The following is a 26,284-nucleotide window of genomic DNA, read 5'->3' on the forward strand; positions in this document are numbered from 1 at the left end:
GGGGGGGCGCCGCACGGGGGGGAGCCCCCCCGGAGCCTGCTCGGCGCCGCCTGCGAGGTGGCCAGCGACTACCGCAAGAGGAAGCACGTCTTCAAGCTCCGGTGCGGGCCCGGGGGCCAGCGCCCCCAGCACCCCTTGGTCCTGGTGCCCCCCCTGCTCCTGGTGCCCCCCCTGCTCCTGGTGCCCCCCCGGGTCCTGGGTACCGGGGGACTTGGGGGGTCCCCAATGCCCCTCAGCACCCCCCACGCTCCTGGGTGCCCCCCTCCCCCATCCTGGGTGCCCCCTCCCCGGTCCTGGGTGCCCCCCCCATGCTCCTTGGTACCCCCCATGCTCCTGGGTGCCCCACTGGTCCTGGGTGCCCCCTCGGTCCTGGGTGCCCCCCATCCTGGGTGGCCCCCCCCATCCTGGGTGCCCACCCTGGACCTGATTGTGCCCCAGGTCCTGGGTGCCCCCCCTGGTTCTGGGTGCCCCCCCCATCCTGGGTGCCCCCCCTGGTCCTGGGTGCCCCCCCCATCCTGGGTGCCCCCCCCCGGTCCTGGTACCCCCCGGGTCATGGGTGCCCCCCCCGTCCTGGGTGCCCCCCCATCCTCAGTGCCCCCCCATGCTCCTGGGTGCCCCCCCGGTCCTGGGTGCCCCCCCATTGTCCTGGGTGCCCCCCCCTCATCCTGGGTGCCCCCCCTGGTTCTGGGTGCCCCCCCCATCCTGGGTGCCCCCCCCATCGTGGGTGCCCCCCATGTTCCTGGGTGCCCCCCCGTCCTGGGTGCTCCCCTGTCCTGGGTGCCCCCCCCGTCCTGGGTGCCCCCCCCATCGTGGGTGCCCCCCATGTTCCTGGGTGCCCCCCCGTCCTGGGTGCTCCCCTGTCCTGGGTGCCCCCCCTGGTCCTGGTGCCCCCCCTGGTCCTGGGTGCCCCCCCTGGTCCTGGTGCCCCCCCTGGTCCTGGGTACCGGGGGACTTGGGGGGTCCCAAATGCCCCTCAGCACCCCCCACACTCCTGGGTGCCCCCCTCCCCCATCCTGGGTGCCCCCTCCCCGGTCCTGGGTGCCCCCCCCATGCTCCTTGGTACCCCCCCATGCTCCTGGGTGCCCCACTGGTCCTGGGTGCCCCCTCGGTCCTGGGTGCCCCCCATCCTGGGTGGCCCCCCCCATCCTGGGTGCCCACCCTGGACCTGATTGTGCCCCAGGTCCTGGGTGCCCCCCCTGGTTCTGGGTGCCCCCCCCATCCTGGGTGCCCCCCCTGGTCCTGGGTGCCCCCCCCATCCTGGGTGCCCCCCCCCGGTCCTGGTACCCCCCCGGGTCATGGGTGCCCCCCCGTCCTGGGTGCCCCCCCATCCTCAGTGCCCCCCCATGCTCCTGGGTGCCCCCCCGGTCCTGGGTGCCCCCCCATTGTCCTGGGTGCCCCCCCCTCATCCTGGGTGCCCCCCCTGGTTCTGGGTGCCCCCCCCATCCTGGGTGCCCCCCCCATCGTGGGTGCCCCCCATGTTCCTGGGTGCCCCCCCCGTCCTGGGTGCTCCCCTGTCCTGGGTGCCCCCCCCGTCCTGGGTGCCCCCCCCATCGTGGGTGCCCCCCATGTTCCTGGGTGCCCCCCCGTCCTGGGTGCTCCCCTGTCCTGGGTGCCCCCCCCGTCCTGGGTGCCCCCCCCATCCTGGGTGCCCCCCTGTCCTGGGTGCCCCCCCCGTCCTGGGTGCCCCCCCCGTCCTGGGTGCCCCCCCATCCTGGGTGCCCCCGGGGGGGTCTTGAGACGGGTGTTTTTGGCAGGACGAGCGATGGGAGCGAGTTCCTCCTGCAGGCCAAGGACGAGGTGGGGCCCGGGGGGGGCTGGTCATTTAGGGGGGGATCATTTGGGGGGGCTGATCATTTGGGGGGGGGGGCTGATCATTTGGGGGGGCTGATCATTTGGGGGGGTTCCGATGGTTTCTGGGGGGGGTCTATTGGTTTCCAGGGGGTTCCAATGGTTCCGGGGGGGTTCTATTGGTTTTTGGGGGTTCCCATGGTTCCGGGGGGGTTTCTATTGGTTCTGGGGGGGCTCCATGGTTCCTGGGGGTTCCTATTGGTTCCGGGGGGGTTCCTATTGGTTCTGGGGGCTCCATGGTTCCAGGGGGGGTTTCTATTGGTTTTGAGGGGCTCCATGGTTCTGGGGGGTTCCTGTTGGTTCCAGGGGGGGTTCCTATTGGTTCTGGGGGGTTCCTATTGGTTCCGGGGGGCTCCATGGTTCCGGGGGGGTTTCTATTGGTTTTGGGGGGTTTCTATTGGTTCTGGGGGGTCCATGGTTCCAGGGGGGTTCCTATTGGTTCCAGGGGGGTCTCTATTGGTCCTGGGGAGCTCCATGGTTCCGGGGGGGTTCCTGTTGGTTTGGGGGGGTTCCTGTTGGTTCCGGGGGGTTCCTGTTGGTTCGGGGGGGTCCACGTTTCGGGTGCCCCCAGGAGGACATGCGGGGGTTCTGTTGGTTGTTGTGGGGGGGTCCACGTTTCGGGTGCCCCCAGGAGGACATGCGGGGGTTCCTGTTGGTTCTGGGGGTTCTGTTGGTTGTTGTGGGGGGGTCCACGTTTGGGGTGCCCCCAGGAGGACATGCGGGGGTTCCTGTTGGTTCTGGGGGTTCTGTTGGTTAGTTCGGGGGGGTCCACGTTTGGGGTGCCCCCAGGAGGACATGCGGGGGTTCTGTTGTTGTTGTGGGGGGGTCCACGTTTGGGGTGCCCCCAGGAGGACATGCGGGGGTTCCTGTTGGTTCTGGGGGTTCTGTTGGTTGGTGTGGGGGGGTCCACGTTTGGGGTGCCCCCAGGAGGACATGCGGGGGTGGCTGAAGGCGCTGGCCACGAGCGCGCAGGAGCACGCGGAGCTGGCCCGCTGGCAGCAGGGCCCGGGCACCACGTCGTCCACGGACGAGGGGCCCCCCCGGCGCCCCAGCGCCCCCGCCCGCCGGAAGTGACACCCCCGCCCCCCCAAATCTTGGGGACCCCCCCCATCCTTAAATTTGGGGACCACTCCACCACTTTTTGGGGACGTCACTGACATGGGGATTCCCCCCCCCTCCCACCCCTTTTTGGACCCCATGGGGGTGTCGATGTGGGGGTGGGGGAGGAGCTGGAGGGGGGTGACCCCCCCCCTATAATTACGGGTGTTGCCCCCCAAAAGTGGGTGTCCCCCCCCAAAAGTGGATGTCCCCCCCAAAAGTGGGTGTCCCCTAATACTGGGTGCCCCCCCCCAATTCAGGGTGCCCCCCCCCATTCAGGGTGCCCCCCCCCCCAAGTCCTGGGTGACCCCCCCCCAAATTCTGGGGTCCCTCAAATCCTGGGTTATTAGGGGGTTGAGGGGGGTGGTACAAGGGAGTCCCGCCCCCCCCCCCCCTTTCTGCCACCCCTCCCACGGGGCCCCCCCCCCCGGCCCCCCCACTTCCCATGCACAAGCCATAGAGCCGGGGGGAGGGTGAGAACCATGGGGGGGGGGAGGGGGCACCCCCAAAGTCGGGGGGGGAGGGCGTGTCAGAGTTTGTAAAGATTTTAACCAAAATCCAGGAAAATCACCCCAAGATATTCACAGCCTCCCCCCCACCCCCACAATCACCCTCCACTTTGGGGACCCCCCTGGGTCCCCCCCCCCGTGCTGTGACTGTATAAATGTAATAAACCCCCCCCCGCTGCTCCCCCTCCCCAGCACCCCCAGAATAAAGGAGCTGGAAGGACACGGGACCCCCCCCGCGTTTTTTTTGGGGGGGGGTGTCAATGAGGGGGGTTGGGAAGTGGGGGGGTCGGGGATCCCTGGGTGGGGGGGGGGGGTGTGTCACAGATTTGGGGTGTTTGGGGCTGGGGGATCCAAGGATTTGGGGCATATTGGGGCAGGGGGGGGGCATGGATTTGGGGAGGGGTTTGGGGCCGGGGGGTGCACGGATCTGGTTGGGGGGGGGGCGCTGGTGGGTCCGTGGATTTGGGGCGGGGGGGCCGTGGATCTGGGCGGGGTTTGGGGCTGGGGGGTCCCGGATTTGGGGCGGGGGGGGCAGTGGATCTGGGCGGGGTTTGTGGCTGGGGGGGTCTCGGATTTGGGGGTTTGGGGAGGGGGGGGCGCGATCCCGAGCGGTTTGGAGCGACCGGAGTTTAGGACCCGGGATCCCAGCGCCCCTTCAGCCCCGCCCCCTCCCGCTCGCCACGCCTCTGCCCGCGCCCGGCTCCGCCCATCTCCTGGCAGCCCCCTGGCCGCGCCTGCGCGCACAGCCCGGAAGCGGCTCCCCGGGGCGCCGCCATATTGCGCCCGCTCCCTCCCGTCCGGCCCGGTAGCGGCGGAGGCGGCGGGAGCGGCCCGGCCGCGGCTCCAGCATGTCCGAGACCTACGGTGGGCCCGGGGCGGCCAGCGGGGCCCTGGGGGGGCCGGGGGGGGCCGGGCGGCCCCGCAGAGGCTCTGCGGGCCCCTGTGTGGGATGCGGGGGAGTCTGTGGGGCGCTGTGTGGGGCGGGGGAGGGCTCGGGGGGGGGCGGGGGGTGTTTTGGGGGCCTCGGAGGGGGCCTGGGGGGTTTATAGAGGGGCTGTGGGGCCCTATAGAGGGGCTGTGGGGACCCTATAGGGGTCTGTGGGGCCCTATAGGGGTTTTGGGGGCCCTATAGAGGGGCTGTGGGGCCCCTATGTGGGGTTGGGGATTGTCTATAGGGCCCTATAGGGGTCTGTGGGGCCCTATGTGGAATGGGGGGGCAGCTGTGGGGACCCTATAGAGGTCTGTGGGGCCCTATAGGGGTTTTGGGGACCCTATGGAGGGGCTGTGGGGCCCCTGTGTGGGGTTGGGGGGTGTCTATAGGGCCCTATAGGGGTCTGTGGGGCCCTATGGAGGGGCTGTGGGGCCCTATGTGGGATGGGGGGTGGCTGTGGGGCCCCTATAGGGGTCTGGGGGCTGAACAGGGCTTCTATGGGCCCCTATGTGCATTGGGGGGTGTCTATGGGAGCCCTATAGAGGGTCTATGGGGGTCTGGGGGTCTCTATAGAGGTTCTATGGGTCCCTATAGGGGGTCTAGGGGCCCTATAGAGGTTCTATGGGTCCCTATAGGGGGTCTGGGGGTCCCTATAGGGGTTCTATGGGCCCCTATGTGGTTTGGGGGGTGTCTATGGGAGCCCTATAGAGGTTCTATAGGGGGTTGGGGGTCCCTATAGGGGTTCTGGGGGTCCCTCTGGGAGTCTGGGGTCCCTATAGAGGTTCTATGGGTCCCTATAGGGGGTCTGGGGGCCCCTATGTGGGTTGGGTTGGGGTGTGTCTATGGGACCCCTATAGAGGTTCTATGGAGGTCCTGGGATCCCTATAGGGGGTTGGGGGTCCCTATAGGGGGTCTGGGGTTCCTATAGGGGATCTGTGGGGCTCTGTGTGAGATGGGGACCCCTGTCCCCCATTTTGGGCTGTTTTGGGCGCTTTCCGCCCCGTTTGCCGCGGGTGGGCAGGAAACGGCCCTTTGGAGCCCCAAAACCCCCCAAAATCAGCTTTTCCCCCTTTTCCCGCAGATTTCCTGTTCAAATTCCTGGTGATCGGCAGCGCGGGCACCGGGAAGTCGTGTCTGCTGCACCAGTTCATCGAGAACAAATGTAATTCGCCTCTTTTTGGGGTTTTTGGTCATTTTGGTTCATCTCTGGAAAACCTTTTCCCCCCGGTTTCCGCCGCCTTTTCCCCCCCATTTCCGCCACCTTTTCCCCCGCATTTCCGCCGCCTTTTCCCCCCAATTTCCACCTTTTCCCCCCCATTTCCGCCACCTTTTCCCCCCCATTTCCACCGCCTTTTCCCTCCAATTTCCACCTTTTCCCCCCCGGTTTCCGCCACCTTTTCCCCCCCATTTCCACCGCCTTTTCCCTCCAATTTCCACCTTTTCCCCCCCGGTTTCCGCCGCTTTTCCCCCCAATTTCCACCTTTTCCCCCCGATTTCCACCTTTTCCCCCCATTTCCGCAGTCAAACAAGATTCCAACCACACCATCGGGGTGGAATTCGGCTCCAAAGTGGTGAACGTCGGGGGGAAGACGGTGAAGCTGCAGATCTGGGACACGGCCGGGCAGGAGAGGTTCAGGTTCGGGGCCAACACCCCAAAACGCCGCGTTTTCAACATTTCCCACCTTTTCGGGGGCTTTTTTTGGCTTAAAACCCCTGGGACCCCCCATGTTTCCTCCTCCTCCTCCAGGTCGGTGACCCGGAGCTATTACCGCGGCGCCGCCGGCGCTTTGCTCGTCTACGACATCACCAGGTGGGTCCCGGTGATTTTGGGGGGGTAATTTGTGTTGGGCGCCCCCAAAATGCCCGTAATTGCCCCCGAAACGCAGCCGGGAGACGTACAACGCGCTGACCAACTGGCTGACGGACGCGCGCACGCTCGCCAGCCCCAACATCGTCATCATCCTCTGCGGGAACAAGAAGGACCTGGACGCCGAGCGGGAGGTGACGTTCCTGGAGGCCTCGCGGTTCGCCCAGGAGAACGGTGAGGGGCAGCTGTGGGGCGGGACAATGGGGCAGAAGGAAACAATGCGGGGAGAGGAGGGGACGGGGTGAAACAAAATGATGGGGCAAAACAAGACGATGGGGTGAAAGGAAACGATGGGGTGAGAGACCCCAGGGTGGGAGACCATGGGGTGGGAGAATGGTGAGAGACCGCGGGGTGGAACGCTGTGGGGAGACTGTGGGGTGGGAAACCACGGGGTGGGAGAATGGTGAGAGGTTGCGGGGGAAAACAATGGGGTGAGGAACCACAGGGTGAGGCATTGTGGTGAGAGGCCGTGGGGTGGGAGAATGGTGAGAGATTGCGGGGTGGATCGATGGGGTGAGAGATTGCAGGGTGGATCAATGGGGTGAGAGACCGCGGGGTGAATCGCTGTGGTGAGAGATGGCGGAGTGGGAGAATTGTGAGAGATCGTGGGGTGAATCGCTGTGGGGAGAGATCGTGGGGTGAAACACAATGGTGAGAGACTACAGGGTGAATCACTGTGGTGAGAGACTGTGGGGTGAAACAATGGTGAGAGATCGCAGGGTGAATCACTGCGGCAAGAGATCGTGGGGTGAAACAATGGTGAGAGATCGCGGGGTGAATCTCCGTGGTGAGAGATCGCGGGGTGAAGCTCCATGGTGAGAGATCGCGGGGTGAAGCTCCGTGGTGAGAGATCGCGGGGTGAATCACTGTGGTGAGAGATTGCGGGGTGAATCACTGTGGTGAGCGATCATGGGGTGAAGCTCCATGGTGAGAGATCGCGGGGTGAATCACTGTGGTGAGAGATTGCGGGGTGAATCACTGTGGTGAGCGATCATGGGGTGAAGCTCCATGGTGAGAGATCGCGGGGTGAATCACTGTGGTGAGAGATTGCGGGGTGAATCACTGTGGTGAGCGATCATGGGGTGAAGCTCCATGGTGAGAGATCGTGGGGTGAAGCTCCATGGTGAGAGATCGCGGGGTGAAACACAATGGTGAGAGATCGCGGGGTGAATCACTGTGGTGAGAGATCGCGGGGTGAATCACTGTGGTGAGAGATCGCGGGGTGAATCACTGCAGTGAGAGATGGCGGGGTGAAGCTCCATGGTGAGAGATCGCGGGGTGAATCACTGCAGTGAGAGATCGCGGGGTGAAGCTCCATGGTGAGAGATCGCGGGGTGAATCTCCGTGGTGAGAGATCGCGGGGTGAATCACTGCAGTGAGAGATGGGGGGGTGAAGCTCCATGGTGAGAGATGGCGGGGTGAAGCTCCATGGTGAGAGATGGCGGGGTGAAGCTCCATGGTGAGAGATGGCGGGGTGAAGCTCCATGGTGAGAGATCGCGGGGTGAATCACTGTGGTGAGAGATCGCGGGGTGAATCACCGTGGTTGAGAGATCGCGGGGTGAAGCTCCATGGTGAGAGATCGCGGGGTGAAGCTCCATGGTGAGAGATCGCGGGGTGAATCTCCGTGGTGAGAGATCGCGGGGTGAAAGGTCGGCTGCTCGTTAGGCTCCGATTAACGAGCTGTTTCCCGCCTCCAGAGCTGATGTTCCTGGAGACCAGCGCCCTGACTGGGGAGAACGTGGAGGAGGCTTTTCTGAAGTGCGCCCGGACCATTCTGAACAAGATCGAGTCGGGTACGGCCGCGCCGGCTTTTCGGGGGGAAAACGGGGGGTTTGGGTCCCGGGACGGAGCTTTTGGGTCCCGGGGGGTTTTGGATGCTGGGGGTTCTGTTCTCACCCCCCTCGTTGACCCCCAGGTGAGCTGGACCCGGAGCGCATGGGCTCGGGGATCCAATACGGGGACGCGTCGCTGCGGCAGCTCCGGCAGCCCCGGGGGGGGCAGCCCGCCCCCCGGCCGCCCTGCAGCTGCTGAGCCCCCAGGTGAGACCCCCCCCCGAGAGGGGTGACACCCCAAAAGCGGCAACACCCCAAAAGGGGCGACACCCCAATAGGGGCAGCACTGCACTAAACAATGGTTTCCCTTCTCTTCCCCCCCAGGACCATGTGCCTCACCCCCCCCCCCATTTCCCTGGACTCCCCCTCCCATTTTTCCCCCTCATCGTCCCCCCCCCACCCCCCCGGACTCTCAGCGACCGTTCTCTGATTGTATCGACCACAGTGGCTTCTCCCCCGCGGGGGGGTCTGTCCTGTGTCCCATGTCCCCCCCGACGTGTCCCCCATAGGGGGGTCTGTCCTGTGTCCCGTGCCCCCCCCCCCCGGACATGTCCCCCACAGGGGGGTCTGTCCTGTCTGTGCCCCCCCAAACAGATTTGGGCTGAATTCACCTTGTTTAATAGCAAAAACGTTCTGCCAGCATCTTGGGGGGGGTCCCCAAATGAAGGGGGGGGGTCCTCACTTTTCCTTGGGAGGACATGACCCCCCATAAATGTGTCTGAGCACTGAGGGGGGGCCCCTTAATTTTGCCTTTTATTTTTTTCTGTGCATTTCCACTTTTCTCCCACAAAAATGAGAAATAATGTTGGTTTTTTGGGGGGGGGGGGGGGAGGACGGACACACATGACGTTGTCACCCCCCCCCCCCGCTGTCACTTTTTTTTTGGGGGGGGGACGGACATTTGGGGACAGCAGGGGGGTCCCCACCCCCCCCTCCCCGTCCGCCCCATTTCCCCCGTCGGGGGGTCGTGGGTTTTTCTGCTTCATGTTATTTATTGCACTTGGTTGGGGGGGGGGGGGGGGCATATTTTTTTTTCTGTGGAGAAGGATAATATTAAAAATAGAGAAAAATAAGAAAAATAAGCACTAATTCTGTTGTGTGTGTCCCCCCGTTCCCCCCCCCCCAAAAATGTGATTCTGGTACATAAAGTATTAACGTTTTCCAGCACGCGGCTCCGCTGCTTTTGGTTCATTTTGTTGGGGGCGGGGGGGCTCCAGCGGGTTGTTCCATTCGTGGGGGTTATTCGGGGGGTGCGTTGTTTTGGGGGGGGGGGGCTTGGGGGGTGTTTTGGGGGGGCTCAGGGGCTGGAAGCGCTGCGCGGGTAGTGCTCCCCATAGAGCTGCAGGGGGCGCTCCGGCGGGCTGTTCCATTGGCGGGGGTTATTCGGGGAGGGAGGTGTTTTGGGGGTTCTTTTGGGGGGCTCCAGCGGGCCGTTCCATTCACGGGGGTTATTCGGGGGGTGGGTTGTTCTGGGGGGTGTTTTGGGAGCTGTTTTCTGGGGTGTTCTGGGGGGGGTTCTGGGGGCTCAGGGGCTGGAAGCGCTGCAGGGGATAGTGCTCCCCGTAGAGCTGCAGGTGCCGCTCCAGCGCCGCCCGTTGCCGCCGCAGGTTCGCCGGCATCTCCCGGTAAACGTCCGAGAACAGCAGCTGCGGGTTGGGCTTCGGCTCCCGCTCCGCGCGCTCAAACGCCTCCATCACCTGCGACCAACGCGGTCCTGAGCCCCAGACCCCCCGGGGTCCTGAGCCCCAAACCCCCCAGGGTCCGCTCCCCAAAACCCCCGAGATCCGCTCCCCAAAACCCCGGGGTCCTGAGCCCCAAAACCCCCGGGTCCTGAGCTCCAAATCCTGAGGATCTCTCCCCATACTCCTGGGGATCTCCTGCCCCAAAGTCTCAGGGATTCTCCCCCAAATCCCAGCGATTTTCCCCCAAATCCTGAGGATCCCTCCCCAAAATCTTAGGGATCCCTCTGCTCAAATCCCCAGGATTCTCCTCGAAATTCCTGGGGTCTCCCTGCTCAAAGTCTCAGGGATTCTCCCCCAAAATCTCATGGATCTCACTCCCCAAATCCTGAGGATTCTTCCCCAAACTCCCGGGGTTCTCCCTCCCCCAATTCCCCAGGGATTTTCCCCAAAATCCCGAGGATCTCCCCAAAATCTCATCAACCCCCCCCAACCCCCTTTCCCCCTGTTCCCCATTTCTCCCCCTAACCCCCTACTTCCCCCCCATTTCCCCTTCCCCCCCCCATTTCCCCTTCCCCCCCCCCCATTTCCCCTTTCCCCCAGACCCCCGATTTCTCCCCCAAACCCCTGTTTCCTCATTTCCCCCCATTTCCCCGTTTCCCCCCATTTCCCCGTTTCCCCCCATTTCCCCTTTTCCCATTTCCCCCCATTTCTCCAGTTTCCCCTCGAACCCCCCGTTTCCCCCATTCCCCCCCGTTTTGCCCCCCGCAGCACCATGCGTCGCGTGCTCTTCCTCCAGGCGCGCTCCTCCTCCTCGCCCCACCAGCCGCGCAGGCGCAGGAAGCGCCGCAGCCGCGCGATGGGGTGGTCCTGCTGGTCCCACTGGTGCACCTCGTCCACCGAGCGATACGCAGAGCTGTCGTCACTCGTGCTGTGGTGCCCGATGCTGCACAATGGGGACAAAACGCCCAGAAATGGGCAATAGGGACCAGTCAGAACCAGTAGGAACCAGTAGGAACCAGTAGGTCCCAGCAGGCACCAATAGGAACCAGTAGGTCCCACTGGTGCACCTCGTCCACCGAGCGGTACGCCGAGCTGTCGTCACTCGTGCTGTGGTGGCCGATGCTGCACAATGGGGACAAAACACCCAGAAGTGGGCAATAGGGACCAGTCAGAACCACGGGGTGAAACCGTGGGGTGAGATCATGGGGTGAGGGATCGTGGAGTGAATCACTGTGGTGAGAGATCGCGGGGTGAATCACTGTGGTGAGAGATCGCGGGGTGAATCACTGTGGTGAGAGATCGCGGGGTGAAACACAATGGTGAGAGATCGCGGGGTGAATCACAATGGTGAGAGATCGCGGGGTGAAACAATCACTGTGGTGAGAGATCGCGGGGTGAATCACAATGGTGAGAGATCGCGGGGTGAAACACAATGGTGAGAGATCGCGGGGTGAATCACAATGGTGAGAGATCGCGGGGTGAAACACAATGGTGAGAGATCGCGGGGTGAATCACAATGGTGAGAGATCGCGGGGTGAAACACAATGGTGAGAGATCGCGGGGTGAAACACAATGGTGAGAGATCGCGGGGTGAATCACAATGGTGAGAGATCGCGGGGTGAATCACAATGGTGAGAGATCGCGGGGTGAATCACAATGGTGAGAGATCGCGGGGTGAAACACAATGGTGAGAGATCGCGGGGTGAATCACAATGGTGAGAGATCGCGGGGTGAATCACAATGGTGAGAGATCGCGGGGTGAATCACAATGGTGAGAGATCGCGGGGTGAAACAATCACTGTGGTGAGAGATCGCGGGGTGAATCACTGTGGTGAGAGATCGCAGGGTGAAACACAACGGTGAGAGATCGCGGGGTGAAACACAATGGTGAGAGACTGCGGGGTGAATCACTGTGGTGAGAGACTGCGGGGTGAATCACAATGGTGAGACATCGCGGGGTGACACACAATGGTGAGAGATTGTGGGGTCAATTACTGTGGTGAGAAAACCACTCAGAACCAGTAGGAACCAGTAGGTCCCACTGGTGCACCTCGTCCACCGAGCGGCACGCCGAGCTGTCGTCGCTCGTGCTGTGGTGCCCGATGCTGCACAATGGGGACAGAACACCCGGAAACGGGCAATGGGGCCTCAGCGCCAATGGGACCCTAAAACCCTCAAAAACGGGCGGATTTGGGGCTGGTGGAACCAAGAGGAACCGGTAGGAACCGGTAGGAACCAACAGGAACCGGTAGGTCCGGGCAGGAACCGGTAGGTACTAGTAGGTCCCAATAAGCACCAGTAGGTCCTGGTAAGAATCAGTAGGTCCCAGTAGGCACCAGTAGGAACCAGTAGGTCCTAGGGTACCGGTAGGACCCAGTCCATCCCAGTCCACCCCAGTCCACCCCAGTCCGCCCAGTTCCCCACTGGGTACTGGTAGGACCCAGTCCGCCCCAGTCCCTCCCAGTCCATGCAGTTCCGCTCTGGGTACTGGTAGGACCCAGTCCCACCCCAGTCTGCCCCGTTCCCCAGTTCGGTACCGGTAGGTCATGGCCTCGATGAGGAAGGGCTGGTTCTCGGCCACGGCGCGGCGCCGCGCCTCCCGCGTGGCGTTGAACACGGCGAACACGTCGTTCCCGTCCACGCGGATCGACGGCAGCCCGTACCCCGGCCCCCGCGCCGCTGCGGGCACACGATCTGACTGAAACACCCCAAAACACCCAAAAACACCCCCAAAAACACCCCAAAACACCCCAAAACACCCCCGTACCTCGGCCCCCGCGCCGCTGCGGGCACACGATCTGACTGAAACACCCAAAAACACCCAAAAACACCCCCAAAAACACCCCTAAACACCCCCGTAGCCTGGCCCCCGCGCCGCTGCGGGCACACGATCTGACTGAAACACCCCAAAAAACACCCCCAAAACACCCAAAAACACCCCCGTACCCCGGCCCCCGCGCCGCTGCGGGCACACGAGCTGACTGAAACACTCCAAAACACCCCAAAACACCCAAAAACACGCCCCAAACACCCCCAAAACACCCCAAATCCACCCAAAACACCCAAAACCACCCCAAACACACCCCAAATCTACACAAAACCCACCCGAAACACCCCCGTACCCCGGCCCCAAAAACACTGTGACATTTTGAAATTTTGGCGTTTGAAATGTTAAAATTTGAAGTTTTGAACTTTGAAATTTTGACTTTTGAAATTTTGAACTGTTGACATTTGAAATTTTGACTTTTGAAATTCCAAATTTTGAATTTTGAAATTTGAAATTTTGACATTTGAAATTTGATATTTTGAATTTTGAAATTTGAAATTTTGACATTTGAAATTTTGAAAATTTGAAATTTGAAATTTTGAAAATTTGAAATTTGAAATTTTGAAATTTTGAAATTTTGATATTTCGAAAATTTGAAATTTTGATTTCTGAAATTTTGATTTTTGAAATTTTGATTTTTGAAATTTTGAAATTAGAAATCTTGAATGTTGAAATGCGCGAACGTTGCCGTTTCAGAACGCTGCCAATTCAAGCTGCTGCGGTGCAGTGCGGGGCGCTGCGGGCGCGCGTGCGCGGTACCGATGCCGTCGCCGCGGTACTGCTCGTGCGTGGGCGTGGAGATGGCGTAGCCGTTGTTGCGGCAGAAGAAGACGACGGGGCAGTCGAGCGTGGCGGCGAAGTTGAAGCCGGCGTGCGCGTCGCCCTCGCTCGCCGCCCCCTCCCCGAAGTAGCAGATGACGGCGCGGCTGGCGTGCGCGCGCTTGATGGCGTAGGCGGCGCCCACCGCTGCGGGACACGGCACGGTGACGGGGACGTGGGGACGTGGGGGGCGTGGGGACATGGGGGACATGGGGGACATGAGGACATGGTGGGACGGGGGGACATGGAGAGATATGGGGATACGGGGACATGGGGGGATATGGGGACATGGTGGGATGTGGCGATGTGGGGGACATGGGGACGTGAGGGGACGTGGGGGGATATGGGGACATGGGGGACGTGGGGGATGTGGGGACATGGGGGACATGGGGGACATGGGGGGCTGTTTGGGGACACGGGGTTTGAGGACACAGGGCAGTTTGGGGACACAGGGACACAGGGTTTGGGGACATGGGGTTAGGAGATATGGGGACATGGTATTTGGGGACAGGGGGTTTGAGGACATAGGGCAGTTTGGGGACACAAGGACATGTGGTTTGGGGCCAGGGGCTTTGGGGACGCGGTGACACGGTGTTTGGGGACACAGTGTTTGGGGACATGGGGTTTGAGCATGCAGTGACACAGTGTTTGGGGCCAGGGGCTTTGGGGACGCGGTGACACGGTGTTTGGGGACACAGGGCAGTTTGGGGACACGGTGTTTGGGGATGGGGCTTTGGGGACACGGGGACACGGTGTTTGGGGACACAGGGCAGTTTGGGGACACGGTGTTTGGGGATGGGGCTTTGGGGACACGGGGACACAGGGACACGGTGTTTGGGGACACAGGGCAGTTTGGGGACGCGGGGACACTCACCCTGCGGGATCTGGGTGGCCAGGGGGGACGAGATGGTGACAAAGTGTCTCTGGCGGCAGCCATAGTGCACCGGCATCTGGCGGCCCTTGCCGGGGTCGCTGGCGTTGCCGTAGCACTGCGCCATGAACAGCTCCAGCGGGTACCCGCGGTACAGCAGCACCCCTGGGGACATGGGGACATGGAGACACCATGGGGACACTGCGCCATGAACAGCTCCAGCGGGTACCCGCGGTACAGCAGCACCCCTGGGGACATGGGGACACCATGGGGACACCGTGGGGACATGAGGACACCATGGGGACACTGCGCCATCAACAGCTCCAGCGGGTACCCATGTCCCCCCATGTCCCCCGTGTCCCCATGTCCCTCACCCGCCTCGCAGTACTGCCTGAACACCAGGTCCCCGTGTCCCCCATGTCCCCCCGTGTCCCCCATGTCCCCCGTGTCCCCCGTGTCCTCCGTGTCCCCATGTCCTGTGTCCCTCACCCGCCTCGCGGTACTGCCCGAACACCAGGTCCCCATGTCCCCCCACGTCCCCTGTGTCCCCCATGTCCCCATGTCCCCCGTGTCCCCCTGTGTCCCCCCATGTCCCCCATGTCCTGTGTCCCCGTGTCCCTCACCCGCCTCGCGGTACTGCCCGAACACCAGGTCCCCATGTCCCCCATGTCCCCCCATGTCCCCATGTCCCCCCGTGTCCCCATGTCCCCCGTGTCCCCATGTCCCCCGTGTCCCCATGTCCCCCCATGTCCCCCATGTCCCCCGTGTCCCCGTGTCCCTCACCCGCCTTGCGGTACTGCCCGAACACCAGGTCCCCGTGTCCCCCATGTCCCCCGTGTCCCCCCATGTCCCCATGTCCCCCGTGTCCCCATGTCCCTCACCCGCCTTGCGGTACTGCCTGAACACCAGGTCCCCATGTCCCCTCATGTCCCCCCGTGTCCCCCCGTGTCCCCATGTCCCCCCATGTCCCCCATGTCCCCCATGTCCCCCCGTGTCCCCGTGTCCCTCACCCGCCTCGCGGTACTGCCCGAATACCAGGTCCCCGTGTCCCCCATGTCCCCCCATGTCCCCCGTGTCCCCCATGTCCCCTGTGTCCCCCATGTCCCCCATGTCCCCCCATGTCCCCCATGTCCCCCCATGTCCCCTGTGTCCCCCATGTCCCCATGTCCCCCATGTCCCCCATGTCCCCATGTCCCCGTGTCCCTCACCCGCCTCGCGGTACTGCCCGAACACCAGGTCCCCGTCGTCCAGCGCGGCCGCGCTGCCCACGTGCGTCCCCTCCTCGCCGTAGTTTGTCATGTAGAACGAGATGCGGCCCTGGGGACACGGGGGGTGTCACCGGGGGGTGTCACCGGGGGGTGTCACAGGGGGTGTCACCGCAGGGTGTCCCCGTGTCCCCCCCGGTCCCCACCTGGCGCTGGGACTCGTACAGGACGCGGTCCATGGTGTTGAGCAGCGTCATGGTCTTGTAGAGCTTCAGCACCTGCTCCTTGGGCAGCTGCGCCAGGGACGTTTGTTTGGGGACGTTTGGGGACACCAGGGTTGGGGACATGGGGATGGGGACATGGGGGTGTCCCCGGTGTCCCCAACCTCCAGGTCCTGGTCGGACCAGTGGCGCTGCTGGTCCCATCCTGTCCCCGCGGTGTCCCCACGTGTCCCAGGGGTCCCCAGTGTCCCCAGGTGTCCCCAGGGTATCCCCAGTGTCCCCAGGTGTCCCCAGGGTGTCCCTGGTGTCCCAGGTGTCCCCAGTGTCCCCAGGTGTCCCCAGGGTATCCCCAGTGTCCCAGGTGTCCCCACAGTGTCCCTGGTGTCCCCAGGCTATCCCCAGTGTCCCAGGTGTCCCCACAGTGTCCCTGGTGTCCCCAGGGTATCCTCAGTGTCCCAAGTGTCCCCACAGTGTCCCCGGTGTCCCCAGGGTATCCCTGGTGTCCCAGGTGTCCCCACAGTGTCCCCAGGGTATCCCTGGTGTCCCCAGGGTATCCCTGATGTCCCAGGTGTCCCCACAGTGTCCCCAGGGTATCCCTGGTGTCCCCACAATGTCCCCAGTGTCCCAGGTGTCCCCAGAGTATCCCCGGTATCCCACATGTCCTCACCGTGTCCCAGGTGTCCCCAAGGTGTCCCCAGTGTCCCCACGTCCCCATGTCCCACCTGGGGGTCCTGTCTGGCGCTGACCACGTGGCCCTGCCGGTCCCGTCCCATCCCGGGAGTGTCCCCAAGGTGTCCCCAAGGTGTCCCTGTGTGTCCCCAAGGTGTCCCCAAGGTATCCCCAGTGTCCCAGGTGTCCCCACAGTGTCCCCGTGTCCCACCCGGGGGTCCTGTCCGGCGCTGACCACGTGGCCCTGCCAGTCCCATCCCATCCCCGGGGTGTCCCCAATGTGTCCCCAAGGTGTCCCCACGTGTCCCAGGTGTCCCTGTGTGTCCCCGTGTCCCACCTGGGGGTCCTGGCCGGCGCTGACCACGTGGCCCTGCCGGTCCATGACGCGGTACACCGGGATCCCCGACACCACGTTGGGCTGGATGAACTCCAGCCGGTCGGCGAACTCGGCCGAGGCGCCGGGGAACTGCGGCTTCTCCGCCGGGGGGAGCTCCTGCCGCGGGTCACCGGGTCACCACAGGGTCACCGGGTCACCACAGGTCACCCCAGGTCACCTCATGTCACCCCAGGTCACCACGGGTCACCTCATGTCACCCCAGGTCACGCGGGTCATCCCAGGTCACCCCAGGTCACCTCATGTCACCCCAGGTCATCCCAGGTCACTGCTCCCCAAAAGCCCTCAAAGGGCCCCGGGAACCTCCCTCCTGTGCCACCCCCGGGGGACAAAGAGCCGGGATGTGGGGACAGGGGGACAGGGGGATGGGGGGACATGGGGACGTGGGGACACGGGGACAGGGGGACATGGGGACGGGGGGACAGGGGGACAGGGGGACATGGGGACGGGGGGACATGGGGACGGGGGGACGGGGGGACAGGGGGACATGGGGACGGGGGACGGGGGGACAGGGGGACATGGGGACAGGGGGACGGGGGGACATGGGGACAGGGGGACATGGGGATGGGGGGACATGGGGATGGGGGGACAGGGGGACATGGGGATGGAGGGACAGGGGGACAGGGGGACATGAGGACAGGGGGACATGGGGACATGGGGACATGGGGACATGGGAGAATATGGAGACAGGAGGACAGGGGAACAGGGGGACACAGGGATGGGGGGACATGGGGATGGAGGGACAGGGGGACAGGGGGACATGGGGACAGGGGGACATGGGGACATGGGAGAATATGGAGACAGGAGGACAGGGGGACAGGGGGACACAGGGATGGGGGGACATGGGGATGGGGGACATGGGGGGACATGGTGACAGGGGGACACGGGGAGGTGGGGACACAACACGGAGACACAGGGACGTGGGGACACAGGGACGTGACGTGTGGCTGTGGGGACACGACACGGGGACACGATGTGGGGACACGGGGATCTGGGGACACGGGGATGGGCCGGGTGGGGGGACACGGGGGTGGGGGACACGGGGACAGGGCCGGCCCGGGGGGGTCCAGACCGGCCCGGGGGGTTCCAGGCGATCGGGGGGGTCCCAGACCGGCCCGGGGGGTTCCAGACCGATCGGGGGGGTCCCAGACCGGCCCGGGGGGTTCCAGGCGATCGGGGGGGTCCCAGACCGGCCCGGGGGGTTCCAGACCGATCGGGGGGGGTCCCAGACCGGCCCGGGGGGGGTCCAGACCGATCGGGGGGTCCCAGACCGGCCGGGGGGGGTTCCAGACCGGCCCCGCCGCACTCACGGCGCCGCCAAGGCCTCGGGCCGGGCCCGGGAGCCGCTGGAGCCGCCGGAGCCGCCGGAGCCGCCAGCGCAGCGGCCGCAGCGCCGCCATCGCCGCCATCTTCCCGGGGGCGTGGCCAACGGCGGGGGCGTGGCCCAACGGTGTGGCGGACCAAGCGACGGGGCGTGGTCAAAGCGGCGGGGGCGTGGCCAAACCAACGGGGGCGGTGCCGAGCTGTGTGGGCGTGGTCAAACACAGGGAGTGGTCAACACGTGTGGGCGTGGTCAAGAGGGGGCGTGGTCCAGCGGTGGGGCGTGCCGAAACAACGGAGGCGTGGCCCAACGGCTGGGCGTGTCCGAACAACGGGGGCGTGATCAAACCACAGAGGCGTGGTCAACGGCGGGGCGTGGTCTCGGCCTCAAGATGGGGATTCGCCGTTGGGCGAGGCCACGCCCTTGGGGCGGTACGAAAAGCGGAAGAGGCGGGGCGCGGCGGCCGGAATGGCGGCGGCTGCGATGGCGGCGAGCGGCGGATGCGGCCTGCGGCCGTTCTCCTGCGAGCAGGCGCTGCTGTCGCGGCCCGACGGCTCCGCCGCCTTCGTGCAGGGTGAGCCGGGGCCTCCCGGGGCCTCCCGAGGCCTCCCCCGCTCCCCCGGGGCCTCGCGGGGCCTCCCCGGTGACCGCCGCCCCGTCCCGTCCCGCCCGCAGGCGCCACGTCGGTGCTGGCCGGGCTGTACGGCCCCGCGGAGGTGAGGGGCAGCCGGGAGCTCCCGGACCGGGCGGCGCTCGAGGTGCTGCTGCGGCCCAAGGTGGGGCTGCCAGGTGGGTCTGTGTGTGTGTCCCCAAAACCTGCCCGGGGCGGCGTGACCCCCCATCCCGGGGTTCCCCGCCCCATCCCGGGGTGTGTGTGTGTGTGTGTCCCCCATCCCGGGGTGTCCCGTCCCCCCCCCAAACCCCTGGGGTGTCCCGTCCCCCCCATCCCGGGGTGCCTCCAAACCCCCGGGGTGTTTCCCCCCCTCAACTCCCGGGGTGTGTGTGTGTGTGTGCCCCCCAAACCCCCGGGGTGCCCCCAAACCCCCAGGCTGTCCCCCCCCCATCCCGGGGTGTCCCCAAACCCCTGGGGTGCCCTCCCCCGCCCCCAAACCCCCGGGGCGTCCCCCCCCATCCCGGGGTGTTCCCTGTCCCCCCATCCCGCGGTGCCCCCAAACCCCCGGGGTGTCCCGTCCCCCCCCCCCATCCCGGGGTGTCCCCCGCCGTCCCGGGGTGTTCCCCGTCCCCCCCTCTATCCTGGGGTGTCCCCAAACCCCCAAGCTGTCTCCCCCCCATCCCGGGGTGTCTGTCCCCCCCCTGTCCCGGGGTGTCCCCCCCCGTCCCGGGGTGTCTCCCCCCCAAACCCCCGGGGTGTCCCCCCCCATCCCGGGGCGTCCCCCAACCCCGGTGCCCCCCAGGGGTGCTGGAGCGCAGCCGGGAGCAGCTGCTGCGCGGGACGTGTGAGGCCGTGGTGCTGGGGGCGCTGCACCCCCGCTCGGCCCTCACGCTGGTGCTGCAGGTGCTGAGCGACGGCGGCTCCGTATCCTGGGGGGTCTCTGTGGGGTTTGGGGGGGGTCTCTGTGGGGTTTGGGGGGGGTTCTCTGGGGGGTTTTGGGGCATTGAGGTGTCTCTTGGGGGGGGTCTTTGTGTCTCTTGGGGGGGGTCTTTGTGTCTCTTGGGGGGTCTTTGTGTCTCTTGAGGGGTGTCTATGTGTTTGGCCGGGTTTGGGGGGGCTCTCTGTTGGGTTTGGGGGGGCTCTCTGTTGGGTTTGGGGGGGGTTCTTTGGGGGGTTTGGGGGGGTCGAGGTGTCTGTGTTGGGGTCTCTGTGTCTCTTGGGGGGTCTCTGTGTGTTTGGGTGGGTTTTGGGGGGGGGTCTGTGTGGTTTGGGGGGGGGTCTGTGTGGTTTGAGGGGCTTGGGGGGTGTCTGGGGAAGGCGTGGGGTGTCTCTGTGTTTGGGGCCATTTGGGGTGTATGTTGGGGTGTCTGTGCTCTGGGGTGTGTTTGGGGTGTGTTTTGGGGTGTCTGTTTCGGGGTCCCCGTTGTCCTTGACGCGCAGCTGCTCTCGTGCTGCCTCAACGCCGCCTGCCTGGCGCTGCTGGACTCGGGGGTCCCGCTCCGCGCCCTGTTCTGCGGCGTCACCTGCGCCCTCGGCCCCGACGGGACCCTCGTCCTGGACCCCACCGCGCGGCAGGAGCAGGTGAGACCCCCCTGACCCTCCCTGAGCCCCCCCCAAACCCCCTGAGCCCCCTGAGTCCCCTCCAAGTCCCTCCAGAGCCCCCTGAGTCCCCTCCAAGTCCCTCCAGAGCCCCCTGAGTCCCCTCCAAGTCCCTCCAGAGCCCCCTGAGTTGCCCCCAAGTCTCTCCAACCGCCCTAAGCCCCCCAGAGCCCCCTGAGCCCCCCCAAGTCCCTCCAAACCCCCTGACCCCCCCTGAGCCCCCTGAGCCCCCCCAAGTCCCTCCAAACCCCCCGACCCCCCTAGAGCCCCCTGAGCCCCCCCAAGTCCCCCCAGAGCCCCCGAATCCTCTGAGTCCTCCCCAAGTCCCTCTAACCCTCCTGAGTCCCCCCTGACCCCCCCATCCCTGTGCCCCCAACCCCTCTGACCCCCTCAATCCATGTGCCCCCGACCCCTCCCACCCCACCCCTCTGACCCCCCCCAATCCCTGTGCCCCCCCGACCCCTCTGACCCCCTCAATCCATGTGCCCCTCTGACCCCCCCAAACCTCCCGACCCCCCATCCCTGTGCCCCTCTGATCCCCCGACCCCCCCCAAACCCCCTGACGCCCCCATCCCTGTGCCCCCCCGACCCCTCTGACTCCCCCAAACACTCTGACCCCCCAATCCCTGTGCCCCCCTGACCCCCTCAATCCATGTGCCCCCCTGACCTCCCCCAAACCCTCTGATCCCCCTGAGCCCCCCCTGACCCCCCCCAATCCCTTTCCCCCCCCCGACCCCCCCAAACCCCCCGCCCCCCGTGTCCAGGACGCCCGCGCCGTGCTCACGTTCGCCATCGCCAGCGTGGAGCGGAAGGTGCTGGCGGCCGCCACCAGGGGGAGCTGCTCGGCCGACGAGGTGAGTGGGGGGCTGGGGGGGCGCTGGGGGGCCGGGGGGGCGCTGGGGGGCCGGGGGGCGGGACCCGGGGGTGCTGGGGGGCGGGACCCGGGGGGGCTCTGGGGGGCGGGGCCGGGGGGCGCTGGGGGGCGGGACCTGGGGGTTCTCCCGCCCACCGCTCCCTTCCGCAGATGCAGCGCTGCCTGGCGGCGGCACAAAGCGCCGCGGACTCCATCTTCGGCTTCTACCGCGACTGCGTGCGGCGGAAATACTCCAAATCCTGACCCCGCTGTCCCCCGCTCGCAGTAAAGAACCCACGCACCCCCCCCGCCTCTCTCAGTCCGTGCAGCGCCACGCGGGTGGGGACACGGGGTGGGGGGGGGGGGGCGCCTGTGCTGGGACACCCAAGATGGCGGCTTGAGGCGTGCGCCGCGCGGCGACCTTGCCAAGATGGCGGAGCGCAAACCGCAGTTCACAGCCGTGCACCCAACATGGCGCCGCGCCGTGACCCTCCCAAGATGGCGGAGCGCAAGCCGCAGTGCACAACCGTACACCCAACATGGCGCCGCGTGGTGACCTCCCCAAGATGGCGGACCACGCGCGCACTGACGCGCCCAAGATGGCGGACACCAATGTCCGCCACACTCTGACCGTCCCGTTATGGCGGCTCACCGGCGCCCCCCGCAGCCGTACACCAAGATGGCCGCTGGAGTGCGGCCATGCTGCTCCTGTGCCCCCAAAGCGCCTGCGCCGCGTGGTGGCCTCCCCAAGATGGCGGACCACTGACGCGCCCAAGATGGCGGCCGCCGTTGTCCGCCACACTCTGACCATCCCGTTATGGCGGCTCACGGCGCCTCCCGCAGCCGTACAGCAAGATGGCCGCTGGAGTGCGGCCATGCTGCTCCTGTGCCCCCAAAGCGCCTGCGCCGGCAGGGGGCGGGGCCCGCGGCGGCGCAACCACTGGGGGGCCGCGTTGGGCGGAAGCGCGCGTTGCCGCGGCAACCGGCGCCGGAAGTTGCGGGCGGCCCGTCCCGTTGCGCGGCGTCGAGCAGCGCGGGGTGTGAATTGGGGTAAAATCGGGGGTTTCGGGGTGCGGGGGAGCGGGGCCGTGACCCCCCCCCCCTCACTGACCCCCCGCAGCCGCGCCATGGCCGAGCTCCACCTCATCGGGCAGATCGTGGGCGGCAGCGGCTTCGAGCAGCGGCGGCTGTTCTGCACGTGGGCGCTGCACGCGGGTGAGGCCGCGGGGGGCGGGGCGGGACACGGGTGGGACACGGGGGGTGTGGCCGGGAGTGACCCGGGTGGGACAGGAGGGTGTGACTGGGAGTGACCCGGGTGGGCGCTGCACGCGGGTGAGGCCGCGGGGGGCGGGGGGCGGGGCGGGACACGGGTGGGACACGGGTGGGACACGGGGGGTGTGGCCGGGAGTGACCCGGGTGGGACAGGAGGGTGTGACCGGGAGTGACCCGGGTGGGCGCTGCACGCGGGTGAGGCCGCGGGGGGCGGGGGGCGGGGCGGGACACGCGGGGACACGGGCGTGACCGGGGGTGACCCGGGTGGGACGCGGGAGGGACGCGGGGGCGACTGGGCGTGACCAGGTGACCGGGAGTGACCCGGGTGGGGCAGGAGGGGGTGACCGGGAGTGACCGAGGGACACGGGAGGTGACCCGGGTGGGACACGGGGGTGACTGGGGGTGGTCAGGTGACCGGGAGTGACCCGGGTGGGACAAGAGGGTGACCGGGAGTGACCCGGGTGGAACAGGAGGGTGACCGGGAGTGACCCGGGGACACATGGGGGGTGACCCGGGGGACATGGGGGGTGACCGGGGGACATGGGGGTGACCAGGGGACACATGGGGGTGACCGGGAGGGACATGGGGGTAACCAGGGGGGACACAGGGGTGACTGGGGGTGACCAGGGGACATGGGGACATGGGGGTGACCAGAGGACATGGGGGTGACCAGGGGACATGGGGTGACTGGGGGTGACCAGGGGACACATGGGGGGTGACCAGGAGGGACATGGGGGTGACCAGGGGTGACCAGGGGACGTGGGGGTGGCCGAGAGGGACGTGAGGGTGACCGGGAGGGACATGGGGGTGACCAGGGGGGACACAGGGGTGACTGGGAGTGACCAGGGGACATGGGGACATGGGGGTGACCAGAGGACATGGGGGTGACCAGGGGACATGGGGTGACTGGGGGACACGGGGGTGACTGGGGGTGACTGGGGGTGACCAGGGGACATGGGGGTGACTGGGGGTGCCCAGGGGACATGGGGTGACTGGGGGACATGGGATGACCGGGGGACATTGGGACACATGGGGTGACTGGGGTGCCCAGGGGACACGGGGACACACCAGGTGACTGGGGTGACCAGGGTGCCCGGGGGACACAGGGACACACGGGGTGACCAGGGGTGACTGGGGGACATGGGGGTGTCCAGGGGACACAGGGTGACCGGGGGACATGGGGACACACGGGGACACACGGGGACACCAGGTGCCGTCCCGTTGCAGGGGGCGCGTGGAAGCTGCTGTCGGGGCGGCGCTCGGGGGGTGATCAGGGGACACACGGGGTGACGGGGGGACACACGGGGTGACGGGGGGACATCCCGTTGCAGGGGGCGCGTGGAAGCTGCTGTCGGGGGGTGACGGGGGGACACACGGGGTGACGGGGGGACATCCCGTTGCAGGGGGCGCGTGGAAGCTGCTGTCGGGGGGTGACGGGGGGACACACGGGGTGACGGGGGGACATCCCGTTGCAGGGGGCGCGTGGAAGCTGCTGTCGGGGGGTGATCAGGGGACACACGGGGTGACGGGGGGACACACGGGGTGACGGGGGGACATCCCGTTGCAGGGGGCGCGTGGAAGCTGCTGTCGGGGCGGCGCTCGGGGCAGACGCAGGTGGACGAGCCGCAGGCCGGGGACGTGGCCTTTTGGTGCCACCCGCTCGACCTGCACTGGGCCACCAAGGGCCTGCAAGGTACCCCCCGTCACCAGCCCCTGTCCCCGTGTCTCTGGGTCCCCCTGTCCCCAACCCCTGTCCCTGTGTCCCTGTGCCCCCATGGCCCTGTGTCCCCATGTCCCCAACCCCTGTCCCCATGGCCCTGTGTCCCCATCGCCCTGTCCCCCCGTCCCTGACACCCCCTGTCCCTGACCTCCTGTCCCCCCGTGTCCCTGTCCCCATGTCGCCATGTCCCTGACCCTTTGTCCCCCCATGTCCCTGTCCCCATGTCCCTGATCCCCTGTCCCCCCATGTCCCTGTGTCCCTGACCCCTGTGTCCCTGACTCCCTTGTCCCCCTGTGTCCCCCTTCATGTCCCTGTCACCCCCATGTCCCCCCATGTCCCCATGTCCTCCCATGTCCCCATGTCCTCGTGTCCCTATGTCCCCCTATGTTCCCATGTCCCTGTGTCCTTGTGTCCCCATGTCCCTGACCCCCATGTCCCTATGTCCCCCCATGTCCCCCCATGTTCCCCCGTGTCCCCATATCCTCCAATGTCCCCATGTCCGCTATGTCCCCTATGTCCATGTCCCCATGTCCCCCATGTTCCCATGTCCCCATGTTCCCCCATGTCCCCCATGTCCCCATGTCCCCTGTGTCCCTGTCACCCCCGTGTCCCAATGTCCCCCATGTCCCCCACATCCCCATGTCCCCCATGTTTCCCCATGTCCCCCGTGTCCCACATGTCCCCCATGTCCCCCCATGTCCCCCATATCCCCTGTGTCCCCCATGTCCCCCCATGTCCCCTATGTCCCCACGTCCCCAACGCGTGCCCTCGTCCGCAGGGTGGCCGCAGCTGCACGTGCAGGTGTGGCACCAGGACGGCTCTGGCGGCGCCGCGGTGCTGGGCTACGGCAGCTGCCACGTGCCGGCCGCCCCCGGCGCGCACGCGCTGTCCTGCGTCACCTGGCGCCCGCGCGGCTCGTGGCGCGAGCGGCTGCGCCGGCGCCTGCTGGGGGGGGGTCCCCAGCTGCGCGTCCCCCCCGAGGCCGCGGGCGCCGGCGAGCGCTTCCGGCTGCGCACCGAGGCCGCCGGCACCGTGCACCTGCAGCTCGGCGTGCTGCTGCGCCACTTCGGGCGCTTCGGCGTCCAGTGCTGAGCGACCCCGCGCCCCGACCCCGCGACCCCACCATGGGACCCCCGGGACCCCCGCGATGGGACCCCCCGGACCCCCTGATGGGACCCCCCAGACCCCGCGACCCCCCGATGGGACCCCCCGGACCCCCCGATGGGACCCCCTGGACCCCGCGACCCCCCGATGGGACCCCCCGGATGGGACCCCCGGGACCCCGCAACCCCCAGATGGGACCCCCGGGACACCGGGACCCCCCGGATGGGACCCCCGGGACCCCTCAGGATGAGACACCAGGACCCCAGGACCCCCCCAATGGGACACCCAGACCCCCAGGACAGGACACCAGGACCCCTCGGATGGGACACCTGAGACCCCCCAGATAGGACCCCCTGGACCCCCGCGTTGGGACACAAGGACCCCCAGGACGGGACACTGGGACCCCCCGGATGGGACCCCCGGGACCCCCAGGACAGGACCCCCAGACCCCCCAGGACACGACACTGGGACCTCCCAGGATGGGACACCCAAGACCCCGGGACTCCCCCAATGGGACACCAGGACCCCCAGGATGGGACACCGGGACCCCCCAGGACCCCCCGGATAGGATCCCCTGGACCCCCAAGATGAGACACCTGGGACCCCCAGGACCCCCCGGATAGGACCCCCTGGACCCCCCCAGATGAGACATCTGGGACCCCCCAGATGAGACACCTGGGACCCCCTGGACCCCCCGGATGGGACACTGGGACCCTCCAGATGGGACCCCCTGGACCCCCCGGATGGGACACTGGGACCCCCCAGATGGGACCCCCTGGACCCCTCGGATGGGACACTGGGACCCCCCAGATGGGACCCCCGGGACCCCCAGGATGAGACACCAGGATCCCCCAGGACACGACACCGGAACCCCCTGGATGGGACACCTGGGACCCCCTGGACCCCCCAGATGAGACACCTGGGACCCCCTGGACCCCCCGGATGGGACAATGGGACCCCGCCAGGACATGATCCCCGGACCCCCCAGGACACGACACTGGGACCCCCTGGATGGGACACCTGGGACC

At 66.5% G+C, this 26,284-nt stretch overlaps 5 protein-coding genes across 6 annotated transcripts in view; 4 read left to right on the forward strand and 1 right to left on the reverse strand.

Moving 5' to 3' along the window:
* The window catches only part of SPTBN4 (spectrin beta, non-erythrocytic 4), a gene marked incomplete at both ends in the record, with an annotated part of 29,208 nt that extends 26,286 nt beyond the window's left edge, over positions 1–2,922 (forward strand). Inside the window, 3 exon segments of the mRNA XM_080361634.1 lie at positions 1–101; positions 1,755–1,797; positions 2,776–2,922. Of these exon segments, the coding sequence (XP_080217760.1) occupies positions 1–101; positions 1,755–1,797; positions 2,776–2,922 (291 nt within the window).
* A 1,291-nt stretch (positions 2,923–4,213) lies between these two features.
* Positions 4,214–9,283, forward strand: RAB4B (RAB4B, member RAS oncogene family). 2 transcript variants are annotated; one of them, XM_080361617.1, is made up of 8 exons: positions 4,214–4,319; positions 5,468–5,548; positions 5,908–6,022; positions 6,134–6,196; positions 6,273–6,427; positions 7,952–8,047; positions 8,170–8,293; positions 8,411–9,283. In XM_080361617.1, the coding sequence occupies exons 1-7, from the start codon at positions 4,304–4,306 to the stop codon at positions 8,283–8,285; spliced, it is 642 nt and encodes a 213-aa protein (XP_080217743.1). In that variant the 5' UTR covers positions 4,214–4,303; the 3' UTR covers positions 8,286–8,293; positions 8,411–9,283. The 2 variants fall into 2 exon arrangements, with proteins under 2 accessions (XP_080217743.1, XP_080217744.1); XM_080361618.1 differs by having other exon boundaries at positions 6,330–6,427.
* A 212-nt stretch (positions 9,284–9,495) lies between these two features.
* BCKDHA (branched chain keto acid dehydrogenase E1 subunit alpha) lies at positions 9,496–18,241 on the reverse strand. Its single transcript, XM_080361638.1, has 9 exons — positions 18,085–18,241; positions 16,718–16,873; positions 15,697–15,783; positions 15,494–15,602; positions 14,289–14,450; positions 13,355–13,561; positions 12,306–12,447; positions 10,540–10,711; positions 9,496–9,783 (listed from the first exon to the last, which is right to left on the reverse strand). Exons 1-9 carry the CDS (start codon positions 18,181–18,183, stop codon positions 9,535–9,537), a joined length of 1,383 nt encoding a protein of 460 aa, XP_080217764.1. The 5' UTR covers positions 18,184–18,241; the 3' UTR covers positions 9,496–9,534.
* Positions 18,242–18,532: 291 nt separating this feature from the next.
* EXOSC5 (exosome component 5) lies at positions 18,533–21,466 on the forward strand. The gene is made up of 6 exons (XM_080361643.1): positions 18,533–18,669; positions 18,771–18,884; positions 19,511–19,632; positions 20,149–20,289; positions 21,072–21,161; positions 21,332–21,466. The coding sequence occupies exons 1-6, from the start codon at positions 18,564–18,566 to the stop codon at positions 21,422–21,424; spliced, it is 666 nt and encodes a 221-aa protein (XP_080217769.1). The 5' UTR covers positions 18,533–18,563; the 3' UTR covers positions 21,425–21,466.
* A 694-nt stretch (positions 21,467–22,160) lies between these two features.
* On the forward strand, positions 22,161–25,303 carry B9D2 (B9 domain containing 2). The gene is made up of 3 exons (XM_080361653.1): positions 22,161–22,375; positions 24,000–24,125; positions 24,931–25,303. Exons 1-3 carry the CDS (start codon positions 22,288–22,290, stop codon positions 25,242–25,244), a joined length of 528 nt encoding a protein of 175 aa, XP_080217779.1. The 5' UTR covers positions 22,161–22,287; the 3' UTR covers positions 25,245–25,303.
* Positions 25,304–26,284: the final 981 nt, after the last annotated feature.

This window comes from Nesoenas mayeri (assembly GCF_963082525.1).
Source record: "Nesoenas mayeri genome assembly, chromosome: 35".
In the NCBI taxonomy this organism is placed as follows: domain Eukaryota; kingdom Metazoa; phylum Chordata; class Aves; order Columbiformes; family Columbidae; genus Nesoenas; species Nesoenas mayeri.

Excerpts from the sequence above, each read along its gene's own strand:
- BCKDHA (XM_080361638.1), bottom strand. The coding sequence starts at position 18,183 with ATGGCGGCGATGGCGGCGCTGCGGCCGCTGCGCTGGCGGCTCCGGCGG. Across the intron at positions 10,712-12,305 it reads ATCGAGGCCATGACCTACCG|CATCGGGCACCACAGCACGA; the intron begins GTACCGAACTGG and ends CCCATTGTGCAG. Across the intron at positions 9,784-10,539 it reads GGAAGAGCACGCGACGCATG|GTGATGGAGGCGTTTGAGCG; the intron begins GTGCTGCGGGGG and ends CGTTGGTCGCAG.
- EXOSC5 (XM_080361643.1), top strand. The coding sequence starts at position 18,564 with ATGGCGGCGGCTGCGATGGCGGCGAGCGGCGGATGCGGCCTGCGGCCG. Across the intron at positions 18,670-18,770 it reads CTCCGCCGCCTTCGTGCAGG|GCGCCACGTCGGTGCTGGCC; the intron begins GTGAGCCGGGGC and ends TCCCGCCCGCAG. Across the intron at positions 21,162-21,331 it reads GGAGCTGCTCGGCCGACGAG|ATGCAGCGCTGCCTGGCGGC; the intron begins GTGAGTGGGGGG and ends TCCCTTCCGCAG.
- B9D2 (XM_080361653.1), top strand. The coding sequence starts at position 22,288 with ATGGCCGAGCTCCACCTCATCGGGCAGATCGTGGGCGGCAGCGGCTTC. Across the intron at positions 22,376-23,999 it reads CACGTGGGCGCTGCACGCGG|GGGGCGCGTGGAAGCTGCTG; the intron begins GTGAGGCCGCGG and ends ATCCCGTTGCAG. Across the intron at positions 24,126-24,930 it reads GGCCACCAAGGGCCTGCAAG|GGTGGCCGCAGCTGCACGTG; the intron begins GTACCCCCCGTC and ends CCTCGTCCGCAG.
- RAB4B (XM_080361617.1), top strand. Across the intron at positions 5,549-5,907 it reads CCAGTTCATCGAGAACAAAT|TCAAACAAGATTCCAACCAC; the intron begins GTAATTCGCCTC and ends CCATTTCCGCAG. Across the intron at positions 6,428-7,951 it reads GCGGTTCGCCCAGGAGAACG|AGCTGATGTTCCTGGAGACC; the intron begins GTGAGGGGCAGC and ends TCCCGCCTCCAG.